Source organism: Acyrthosiphon pisum, chromosome X (assembly GCF_005508785.2).
Source record: "Acyrthosiphon pisum isolate AL4f chromosome X, pea_aphid_22Mar2018_4r6ur, whole genome shotgun sequence".
Taxonomy (NCBI): Eukaryota; Metazoa; Arthropoda; class Insecta; order Hemiptera; family Aphididae; genus Acyrthosiphon; species Acyrthosiphon pisum.
Window position 1 is genome coordinate 75,348,068 of NC_042493.1, and position 12,956 is coordinate 75,361,023.

General features: G+C 25.8%; 1 protein-coding gene across 1 annotated transcript in view; it reads right to left on the minus strand.

Annotated features, from left to right (window-relative positions):
• Positions 1-12,956, minus strand: part of LOC100166970 (dynein beta chain, ciliary) — an 88,959-nt gene that overhangs the window by 75,374 nt on the left and 629 nt on the right. Inside the window, exons 2-20 of the mRNA XM_029489234.1 lie at positions 11,098-11,274; positions 7,810-8,006; positions 6,915-7,054; positions 6,640-6,792; positions 6,356-6,567; positions 6,184-6,281; positions 5,495-5,630; positions 5,083-5,367; positions 4,296-4,406; positions 4,057-4,211; positions 3,807-4,002; positions 3,589-3,725; positions 3,387-3,505; positions 3,075-3,270; positions 1,954-2,118; positions 900-1,122; positions 706-783; positions 459-644; positions 178-347 (exon numbers count right to left, since the gene is read on the minus strand). Of these exons, the coding sequence (XP_029345094.1) occupies positions 178-347; positions 459-644; positions 706-783; positions 900-1,122; positions 1,954-2,118; positions 3,075-3,270; positions 3,387-3,505; positions 3,589-3,725; positions 3,807-4,002; positions 4,057-4,211; positions 4,296-4,406; positions 5,083-5,367; positions 5,495-5,630; positions 6,184-6,281; positions 6,356-6,567; positions 6,640-6,792; positions 6,915-7,054; positions 7,810-8,006; positions 11,098-11,274 (3,134 nt within the window). The remainder of the gene's footprint in view (positions 1-177; positions 348-458; positions 645-705; positions 784-899; positions 1,123-1,953; positions 2,119-3,074; positions 3,271-3,386; positions 3,506-3,588; positions 3,726-3,806; positions 4,003-4,056; positions 4,212-4,295; positions 4,407-5,082; positions 5,368-5,494; positions 5,631-6,183; positions 6,282-6,355; positions 6,568-6,639; positions 6,793-6,914; positions 7,055-7,809; positions 8,007-11,097; positions 11,275-12,956) is intronic.

Sequence of the window (12,956 nt, forward strand, 5' to 3'; positions counted from 1 at the left end):
CCCCCCCCCCCCCCCGTATGTACGCCACTGAGAATAATAACTATTGAGTTACTTAATCGTAAAAGGTAATTATGTTTTATTCATTACGCCTATATTCAATATTTTAATTATAAGTAATTAATCGAATTAAACATTTAATAAATCTGTCAAAGTTATATGTTGTATAACACGTTTTACCTATTTGTTACAGTATCCATCAAATGTTGTTTAAACATATGACTCCATTTGCATACAGTATTCAATAATGCTTGTTTAAAAGGTCTCATGTCTACTTGAAACCATGAATCGAATACTTGAACTGATTTTAACTGTTCGATTTCACAATAAAGGCTTTCGAAATTGTCAATCTAACAACAAATTATAAAAATGTAATACATAGTAATATTAGTATATGATTTAATAAGATTAGGTATCTAAAAAGCTTTTTTTAATTAGTCTAAGAATAATATAATATATACTTGTTCCTTAAATTGATCCATTGTAGGATTTACAATAGGTGGGGAATAAGTATCATCAAGTGACATATTTTCATATTCTTCGATTGAAAGAGGATGTCCATATCGTAAAAAGTGTTGCATATAAAGTTCTCGATCATCCAACCATAAGTAAGAATAGTTTTCAAAATTTACACAATAATCGTTTGCCTTAAACCAAACATATTTATAGTTCAAGAAAATATTTAAGAGAGTAAAATATGCCGATTACCTCTCCTATCACTCGAATTACTGTAATCATAATATCTTCTTTCATGTCACAAATGTCAGTATTGGAATTCATTTCTTCCTAAAGTGTTTTAATAAAACATTTTATTTATTTCTTTTGTTAAATATCAGCATTTATATTATAATAATATTAAATACAATCAAATTAAAACTCAAAATCTAATATTTCCGTCTTACAAAGTAATCACGAGCGTTCTTTTTGTCACAAATCCGCGGCATTAGCTTGGAAAGTTCTATTATTTCTTCGATTATCCCTTGAATGATGGAACAAAAATTACCTTCGGTGTTCGAATCTAATGACGGTGTAAAAACCAAATCCGGTTCGTGTAACTCGAGACAAGCCTCAAATAATGGTGCATTCGATACTCCCGGAATCATATTTTCTGCTATATAACATAAGCTAAAAATATCGAATGATAGAAAATATAATATTTCTATTTTCTTCATCAACATACAATTATCTATCTAACTGATAGTGAATGGTTCTTTTTATAAACAGGATGTAACAGGAAGACCTGACAAATGTATATCTTTGATTCTAATTAAAAAAAAAATGTTTATATATAATTTATTATTACAAGTATAATATAACATTTCTTATTTTATTTTTAATACCTAGTAGTATTTAAATTGACTTAGTAGATTAAATTTTTTTTGAAAAATTAAAAATGGAAAATTTGTAAATCTGGGGGTTTGTAAACATGTTGATTGTATAAATATTTATTTAAGTCATATAGTTTTATTTTATGATTTTTTCAAATGTCCAATATTTTTGTAGTACCTAACTCATTAGTTTGAAAAATAATAACTTTTTAAAATAATATTTAGATTTAAAAATTATGTGGGTACTTATTCTCTTAAATATTTAAAGTAAGTTTATGCTTTTTAAATTTAAAATGTTTTTTATGACTGGATTAACATTACTTAACAAAAATAATGAGATTCCAAAAAGTTGTAAAATAAACTCTATGACTTAAATAAATGTTCTTACAATAAAAATTGTTTTAAAAATCATATTTACAAATTGATCATTATGAAAAATTTAAATCAGATTTAAAACTTTTTATTTTTAGTACCTATTATAAAATAAAAATGAAAAATGTTATTACTAGTAGTGAATGAGTCAATAAATTATATATAAAAAAAAATAAAAAAATATTGATTAGAACAAAAGTATTTTATTTGTCAGGTACCCTGTTACACAGTACAAACTGCATATTTAAATGGTCACCTGCATCCTATAGCGTTCAACAAAGCATCCGCTACAATGGAATCTACGAAAGCCATATAATTTTGCCATTGCTTGACATTTGTTTGGTCCTGCATACCAAATAATACGCAATTTTCTTTAAGGAGCTTATGGATTTCCGTAGCAGCTTTTTCGATTTCTTTACGTCTGCTCGGTATAAAGTATATATAGTTAGTGACGAGTTTCCAATTATAATAATGCAATTGTTCCCAAATAGTGAATAATATTAATAGAGATCGTAAAGTTTTATGGAATTATAGGTATATCCATACGATTAACAAAGTTTGAAATGTCAGCGATAAAATCTAACTGATTTCATAGATAAAATATGTATTTCGCATATAAATTCATATTAATGTGAAAAGTATAATTTTCAATTTTATTATTAGTGTGTATACTCTGCATATTTTATGTACCTACTTTTAGATGAATAACAGAATTATTTAATCTCTTCAGAACTAAATATTTAATTATTTGCAATAAAAACGCAATATTGATAATCTATTATCTGATGGGTATAAATTAAAAATTAAATTTATTTAAATTGTGTAGAAAATTTGTTTTCGTATACATGTTCAGAACAATGTAAATCTGAACAGTAATCAAATGCGAAGAAAAATACTAATAAAAAATGTTATCTATTAAAAATAATCTAATTATTAAATTTAATTATAAAACACGATTATAAAAAATAAATTGTTGGATGAATTTTATTAATGTTTATTTATTACTATATTGGTGTATATTTGCCATTTTTACACACAGGTATTTAAAATATAGTATTTAGTCTTAATTTTTTTATTACCTTATATTATTGGTACTTTAAAATACAAATGGATTATGTTAACTCGATATGATTACTAGGGTATTACTAGCCACAAAATATTTGATTGTATGAGATAAAGTTTTTTTGGCAAATAAAATATTAAGCACGTATAGGTAGGCTAGATTTGGTTAGGTGTTTAATTCTTTAAGGTACCTAGGTATTTGTATTTATGCTATGTAAGAATCAAGAACATATTTATATATTTAAATATTATTTAAATTAAGTAGGTATAATTGTAGCTGTGCAATAATACATCGCAAATCGTAATACACATCACCTTTTGGAAAATCGGTCTACGCGATCGTCCATTGCCAGTAGGGTATCCTTTTTATTATCCTTACGACATAATACCGGCAGTCTGGCCCATGAGGATATTGCCGATCGCATCCGTTTAATGTTTTCTTGTGTTTTTTGTACCCTTCGGTATAATTTATATACAAGGTCTTGAACACTTCCAATGTACTCGTTAAGACCTAAAATTATTAAAATGATGATGTAGGTATATAGAATATATTATATTATATAGGTTACCTATATTACTTTGATAATATTATTTTGTATACGTTAATATTTATATATTTAAATATACCTTCGGAATTCCAATTTAATGAATATTCGCCTTTTTTAACTAACTCATCAATTTGTTGAATCTCTTCTTGGACCAACTGAAACTCAATTTCTCGGCTATTGTTTCTTAATTTGTTGTAACTAATTAATGTTTAATTCGCTTTATTATTAGTACGTACCCTACATATTATGATAGTACCTAAACTAAATAATAACTGGCGTACCATTCTTTTGTGTTATTAAGATTAATGCAGTATATTCTAAATGTATCTTCGCGTTCGTGAAATTGTAATGCTTCAATAGGTATATCATTCAGTTCATATGATCGAAAATAATGGACTTCTCTTAATATTGCTACTAACTGAAAATATTTGTATTATTAACAGGTATACGTTATACCTAATTATTGAATACCTAATAGAAAATATATTATTTAAGTCACCTCTGGATGAAAGTTGAGTTGTAACTCATTACACTTGGATCTACGATCAAATAACGGCAACTTTAATAATTCTTCACATCTTTTGGATACAGTAACTTTCCAATTATCTATCAAATCTGTTTCAAGTTTATTTAATGAAATAATCATTTTATCTACTTCTTTTATAATTGATTGGGCCTTTTTAGACTGGACGATTCTATAAATTAAAATAATTAATTTAAATTAAAGGAAAAATAAAATATTATATTACGGATGATCTAGATTTTTAAAACACTGAATTGGATGTTCAACTCTAGCTTTAAGAGTTTTTGACCATTTTAAGGAACCAGCGATTGGGGGCATAAGCTTATCAACGTTTGCTGAACCCTGAGTTCTTATAGCAAGTTGTTGGCTTTCAAATAAATTCTATAGACAAATCATAAATATAGTCATTTAAGTCATTACGATATAATCAGCATTTTATAACTTTATAACCAAATCTATACTAACTTTACAAATTGTAACTTCGTTAGACAACATGTTCAAAATTTTACCATAACTACTTGTGAACATATCTTTCATGCCAGTCCGATCCATTACGACACCAACAATTTCAATTAACTATAAAACCATTATTGTTGTGTTTATAACCGACATTATATTATTATAGGTAATTATTTTATATCATAATTTACAAATATTCATATATATGTTTAAAAACAATAATTATAATAGGTAAATTTTTCATACCCACTATGATAAATATTATGTAAAACCAGTTGGTACGTTTACATATTATATTGTATACAGGTACTTAACTACTTAAGTAATATTAAAACTTTAAAAAAAAAATAAATCTTAATTTTAATTCATTAAATAAAATTAATTTAACTAAAATATTTAAACTGTATGTGTATCCACACTACAGGTAATTTTTTTCTACACAAATGTAATTGACATTATATAATACACACATAATTATACAAAATAATTATAATCATTCAGTATCCATTATATTACATTAATATTAAAATAAATATTTTAAACTTTAAAGTCTTGAATATTCACATTTTAAATTAACAAATATTATAATTTATTGTAAATAAATAAATTCCTAATGGGTTTGAAAAAATCCTGAGTCCGTTTCTTAAAGTGCAAAGGGGAGAGGGTGAGAAATTTCACGCATGTTATAAATTAGTATACCTAATAATAATCCAAACAGCCGTGTAATTTGATATTTACATAATATTGTTATATACTTTTCATGCATTATATTTTATACACTAAAAACACTGACCTTGAATACACCGTCTAAATTATAGCTATCTTCGAACGCCTGACTAAGCGTAAAAGCTAAACGATGGTCTAAGTCCTTGATACTCTCTTTAAACTGTTCATAGTCTACTTCGAAGCGCTCGTCTTCTGGTTCAAGGACATCGTATGCTTTACTAGAAAACAATGAAAACTGCTCATTGAAATCTGCATATATTTCAGTTATACGACCGCTGAGCAATCGACCTTTAAGTCCGCTAAATTCAATCCTTTCCAGTTTTGTAAATTCAACAACCGTGTCGAAAAACCACTACCGAATAAAATGTGCATTTGAAAACAACCATGATAACGTAAAATAGGTATTAGGTACTTTCATGTGTAAACTAGATAGGTAGACCTACTACATATACATGTATAATGAATAAACATTAACATACTTCAATTATCTGCAATCTTCGAATAAACAAGTCAGTACGGTTGAAAATAATGTTTGGATGGAAAGTCCACAAAAGTGCAGTTTCTTCATTTTCGAAATACGACGGTAATTTTTTACGATAATCGTTGAATATATTCCTTAAACATAATATCACATAAATTCAACATATAATATTATACATCAAGATCAAATAACACACACACTAACGACAGTAATATTAATCTTATTGAGAGAGAATGGGTTTTGTAGACACTTCCTTTTTTTGCGATCATAGAATAAAATACATTACATTTAATTATATTTTTTAAACAACTTTTTGCTATTTTTTTTCTTTAATACCTCTTTTTTTACAACATTTGCTCTTACTTTATGGATATTTGAAATATTTGATTTATTTTGTATTATCATATGATATGAGCTAATATACAGTGTACTCAATCAGTTTTATCACATAAATCATAATTTTTGATTTACATTCAATTGTTTAATTTATAATTATTGACATAAATCATACGATATAGTAGGTATAGGAATGTTAATAAACTTGAACAAGAATAAGACAAAATCGTTGCACTATAAATTGGTTTATAAACAAATAATTTTGTGTAATAATTAGCTAAAAAGTACTAACTATGCTTACATACTAATTGTATTTTTTTATTTAATGTAAGAAAGTTAAAATAATGTTACCTAAACTTTTCGAAAATAAATATACAATGCCGAACTCTCAATTTTGTTTCGTGAATATCACTTTGAAATATTGACGTTGGGTCCAAATACCGAACTGCCTGTGGGCAAAGATCACGATATTTAATTAAATTTTAATCGAAAATTATATTTCAATATGAATATTTATGCTAACCTGTGCGATCAATAAATTACATATTTGTTTTAGGAGAACAATAATCTTGCCGGAACTACAGTAAAATCGTGAATTGGACCACACTAAGCAAACGACATGCATCAGTGGACTTAAGCAAATAGCAATATCACCAAAATCAGTTTCTTCTAATAATTTAAAATGCTTTTGCAACGGCTTCAAATAGCGAATGATGTCATTAGCCTCTTCTAATGCTAATAATGGAAAGAAAAAACAATCACATAGAATGGCTTGGACAAATTACAAATTCAATAAAGACAAGATACCAGAAACGACATTTGCGTAGATATTCTTCAAACATGGATAATAAGCACTGTTAGTTAACTGGACGATAGTAGTCATCTTCACTATCCGTTGATCTCTCAACTGTTCAAAAATATATTCTAAATTTTGTACCCGATTATTCCAGAATGCCACTTCTAAAACAATATTCAAAAAAATTTAGTAATTTATACATAATGTATCCCTCTATTAGGTAATATGCATATATTTTTAAAATTAAATTTTATTCTACACATTTTATTGTTGATTTTAATATTACCAGCCCAAGGAGTTAAGTGTTGATTACTCTTAAATGCAGACACAGAGTCTGCACTTAATACTTCGGTTATTTGCGTTGCCCATTTTATAATTACACCTTCAACAGCTGATTTAAAGTGTAAATCAACTATTTTTCCATCACTATAAAACACAACATTTTATTGTTTAGTTGCAAACCATTTTCTGCATTTTTTTGGTCATGTAAAAGTTTTCATAATTTGTAGTTTTATTATTACATAATAAATTGTATTGATCCTTATTAAAATACATTTGTTTATTTAAATGTATTTATTGATATTTAAGTTTATGTTAGAGAGTCTGGTATAAATAACACGAAAAATATTAATTACCTAGTGTTATTTTATTTGTAGGTATATACGTATAGGAACTTATAGGCATTTCTTAAATGCAATTTACAAATAAATGTTCAGGTTAAAAAGAAGACCAATAAAAGTCAATAATTATATTCTATAATACTGAACATGTCTTAAGCAATTAAAACTACAAACAAAACAATTTTTTTTTACAGTTTAAATTAATTTAAAATACATAATTCACAATTATTTTTCAAATATTATTTAAAATTTTTCATATCAATAAAATAATTGGCTACATTTTTTAATCTGAAGCATTTAAAACCCGTGTCTTACACTTACTTATAATATAGACCGGGGCACTGGGTCACAGAACTAATACATGGAATTTGGGGGTTTACTAACTATATAAGTAATAGGTAAGTATAATATATATAACATATTAATTAATCATTACTTTCATAATATGACATGTTATGCATTCGTTATTATTTATATCATTAAAATAACTGATTTAAAATATTTAATTATAATTTATTAGTTTTTAGGTAATATATTTATGTATCAAGATCTTTGGCTTACCTTTCCTTAACTATTTGTTCAATACTATCCAATCGTTCCACACCCACTGGCATTGGTAAAATAGTTTGTCCATTTATTTGACCTTTAACTTGGTACACAGTACTCTTTAGACTATGAACATGTTCTTTAACGTCTAACGAAACGACAGTTGCCCAATTTTTATGGTTTTCCGGATTTGCAAGCAGTGGAACAAAAATCTGTAAATTGATGCATTTTAAAAATGATTACAATTATATTATTTACGAATAGAACTTATTAAAATATTGAATACTAATGTATTGTAGTACCTAAGATAGTAATAAGTTGAATAGTATTTTTTACGATGAAAATTTACTTCAAATATTTGAGATTTTAATAGCCGTAACTATATACTTAGTAGATAGTTAGATAAATATTAAAAAATCATACTTGAATTATGACTTTTTTATTCATTAAGAACTTTAATCTTTGTTTTAGGTAAAAATTTAACGATAATATAGGCATGGTGAAAGTCTAAATTTTTACTACGTATTTTTAAAAGTATAAAATATGATGTAGGTAGGTAGGTAGGTAGGTATATTTATAATATTTATTTGAAAACCTTCTCTGAACGAACTCTTTCTTTAACTCTCTGAACAAAAATTGAATATCACACTGTGCAAATCGTTGTAGTTTTTTCAGTATTAGGTAGTAAATATAACTATGAAATAAATATATATATAGGTATAGTTTATATACATACTGTTTTCTATGCTTATTGTAAGATTTCTCCCATTATTATATTATATAGATTTAAAAAAAAGTATCTACCTACCTAGTTTGAAAGAAAACTAAAGGCTAATAATTAAATATGCCAACCCGATTGTGGTAACTTTAACTTAGGTGTTAACATACAACTAAGCAGTAAGCTGAATAGTATAGTAACTTTATCAACTTCTTTTAAGCCATGTATTTATTTTACCGTATTAGAGTTTCAGCAATAACAGCAATAAAGTTATCAAACTATTATTTTATAACGCTTTCAAATTAAATTTATAGTATTGTTTTCTAAAAATAATGTTGCTCACTAATAATGCCACTCACTCTAATACGTATAGACGTATAGTTCATTAAATACTTATAAAAATAAAAACCACGTGGAAAATTAAATAGTTACAGATACCATTTAAATAGTTACCTACCTCAACCAACAACCGTAAACCATGTTACCTCTACAAATTATCATTCAACATAGTTAAATTGGTAGTTGGAACTCAGGAACGTCAATGACTGAGTTGGTACAGCAACATTATAATATGATTAAAATTGAGCCTAAGAAGTAAGAACATAGGTGGGTAGGTAATAATTATTTATAATTACCTAAAAATCTTTCATTTAGTGATTTATTGCTAGTATTGCTCGCATATATAGAATATAAGTTAAAATAGTAAGTATGTAAGGAAAAGTTTTCCACACTATTTGTATCTTTATTAATTTTTTTTTTTTTAAACCAGCCATTCTCTCCACAACCTATGTTAGTCGTTATATATACCTATATAACCTAACCAGCAGGGCTCAGAGTTAGATTGCAAAATGTTATTCTTTTCAGTGTTCAGTTAAATACAGCTGTAAAATAAACCATTATAATTTATATTATATTAATTATTTTCTAGGTACTAAGTAGTCTATAATATATGTAGTTCAATTCATCGAAGAAATTATCGAGTTTTACGGTAGTATAGTTACGGTAGGACGTAGGTAATATAACATGTTACCTATATTGTATCCATGTACATTGTACATATATATATATATATATATATGTATATACTGTACATATTATATTATAATATTTATCAGCAATATTAAACCGTAACTAATCGATTAATAATTTACCTAAATTTTGAACTTATCACCAAATACACAAACGATATGCCATACGCGCATTTGATGGATGGCTATAAAGTATAGGTACCTAGTTCCTACTGCGGCAATATTGCAAATAATAATCAGCGGTGGTACATTGCCAAAACCTACGTGTGTACACAAGGTCATAACCGTACTTTGTAACCAGCGTATGCATTATAATATTATATTGTATTGTTTTTTTTTAAGCATGTCACGCGCAGAGCTCTCCAACAGCGTTTTTTTTCACTTTCGCGACGCTGTAGGTATAAAAATACTCTATGGCCGTGCTACGAGTACAAAATATAGGAACCACATATATGACACGAACAGAGTAAACAGAACAATAATAACATAATGAACAATCGACCGAGCAGACAGGTGATAATAAAACTAACGACGGCACTTATTTTGAAAACAATCAATATATTTTCTAATATTTAGGTAGCGAGGTAGGTAAGGACATCACAATATTATTATTCGATGCGTTTGAATAACTTTATAATGTTATTTTAATCACTTGGTATTAATTTTTATGCTATGAAGGACAATCTACTCGAATCGTTGTATTAAGAAGTCATTCTGAATCCTTTAATTTTAGTTTATATAATATTTTGTTGCCTAGATCGAAACTTACATATTACTATATTAGGTATATTACTATACGATTTTGGATTGACTACAGTGTAAACTTAAATGTTTATTATTAATAATTTTTTTATTGTATAATTAATTAAATGTAGGTACCTACCTATTTCATCAAATCTTAAATACCATAGGTAGTACACTACTTATATTATAATAATTTCATTACAGCACTTAACAAAACATTTTTTACAATGTATTATTTAAGATTTATGATTTTGTTATGTTTACCAAAATATACTAGTAATTTTGAAATATAATTGGTTAAAATGCATCCGCAATCGTTTCACTTTTTTGGTAAAATTATAAATCCTTTGATAGGAGTGTTACACCCATCTTCCGAAATGTACCTAATACGAAAAAGATAACGTTTCCACAATTATTATTTATTATTTTATACAATAGATTTACATAGGGCATTCAGAATGAGATTTGAGGTCTTACGGCAGTGCATTTTTTTCATTTTCAGTAGAAGAGAATAATTTATTTTATTATATTATAAAATATACAATTGACAATTAATATTTAATTTTTAATTTTTAAAACTTACATGTCAACATATAATATTGGGCACCTATATAAATAATAAGAAAAAAATTAAAACTGTAAATTTTAGTTACCTATGTATCTATAACGATCATATTTTATATCTAAATATTTTATAATGTTTAACATTATCATACAGGTACAGAATATAACATACCATACGTATACATGTCTCACTTTATATGTTAAACGTGAAGTACAACTGTACAAGAATAAATGTAAATGTATACTTACGTCATCTACAATAGTTGCCAATTGTTCGATAGGCTTGCTCGCCATATCGCCAATTATAAGAACTGAACTTGGATTGTCCTTAGGTACAACAACCTTGGCAATTTTCACAAAATATATTGCTTTAGTTTTCAGAGGAACTGGAAAACTGTCCATGGCAAATAGTTGTGCCGCCATATTCTAAATTATTTATTTAATTTTAATATTATTACCGATAAGTATCATACTTAGCACAATATATTTAAAATAAATTGTTTAAATTATTAAGAAGGCAAAATTACATCTTTTCTTACAAATTGATAATTTATTCACAATACCTACAAATTCATCTATCGTGGATCTATTTATTTATATCCTAAAATCTTGGAAGTGAAACATTTTTAGTGAATATTTAATTAAATATTTTATAGTAAATATATTATTATAATGATTTGTGGTTAATGGTTATCACGTCTTAGGTGAATCATCATTTTCTGTTTTAATAATGTTTCAAATATTGTTACTTAATATTTTTATATTCGCATTGAATATTTGATATAGATACCTTACTTACCAAGGTTAAAGTTAGGTTAATGTTTATGCTAAATGCTATATTTTCATGGAATTCATGGAAGTAAATAATATGTCTATTGTTTATAAATATTTATAATTTACATTATTTATTTTTGTTAATTCTGTCTACAATTGTTTGAATATAACACAATATACCTAACTAAGCAAATTCAGGGTGTTACCACTGGGTATCTTCCCTAATCTTATTATTCACATCACTCTTACTTGTCACCTATCAAACCTACTTATTATACTAAGAAATGTATAGATTGTAGATTACTTCAAATAAATAAAAAAAAAAAAAAAAAACTAAGCAAATCAAATAAGACAATTTAAATTATAAACGTTTAATGTTTGAATTATGATAAAATTATAAATAAATTGCATATAGGTACCTACAGAAGATTATTTATGAACAAATAAAATGTTATTGGTATATTATGTTATATAATATTGATGAGTTTTTCTATAATTTTCTTAATCAGTTATCTTTTTTTTTTAGTATAACTGATGTGCTAGTTTTAATTAGTCCTTTTATCATATTATGTATTTAAAATAGTTAAATCTGATAGATATTTTTAAAACTTTTTTCTATTTATTATAATATATCTATCAATACAATATGACCTATATATGGTTTCACTACCTACCTATTGTTTTGATATTATTTTAAATTATAGTTATTACTAATTTAATTTTAAAGAAAATAACTGAAATTAGTGGAACAATAATGAAATTTACCATTTATATATTTTTAAAAGTGTAAAATTTTTGTAATGCGTTTTCACCAATTATTTTGTTTTCTACCTTAATACTTTTAAAACGTGCAATATTATTTTAAAACAAATTTAACCATATTTTCTTTCAAATATCTGGGTATAATGTTCTAAGGCTTGTTATTTTTATTTTTCATCATGCATAGGTTAATGTGCAAATGTGAAATATAGCCTTGTACCTATAAACAGTTTAGTTAGGTAATGTTTAGTTGATACCTACAACCTAACAATGAATATTAGGTACCTTTACTAAAACTGTGTTCAGAATCTTTGTTCGATGAAATTGATCATAATTCATAATAATAATAAGCACCTATACCGACTAACAACATGTACGAAACGTGCCTTATACCCGGTAGTTGTAGCCTGTTCAGATTTTTTAAAATTCATATGAGTAACAAAATGTAGAATTTGGATTTAAAAAATTTGAACATAAATACAGTTCGATTAATTTTATTTTAATATTTCAACTATAAAATAATATAAATCTTAAGTCATATTTTTTATGACGGTTTAAAATTTTAAAACCTTCCT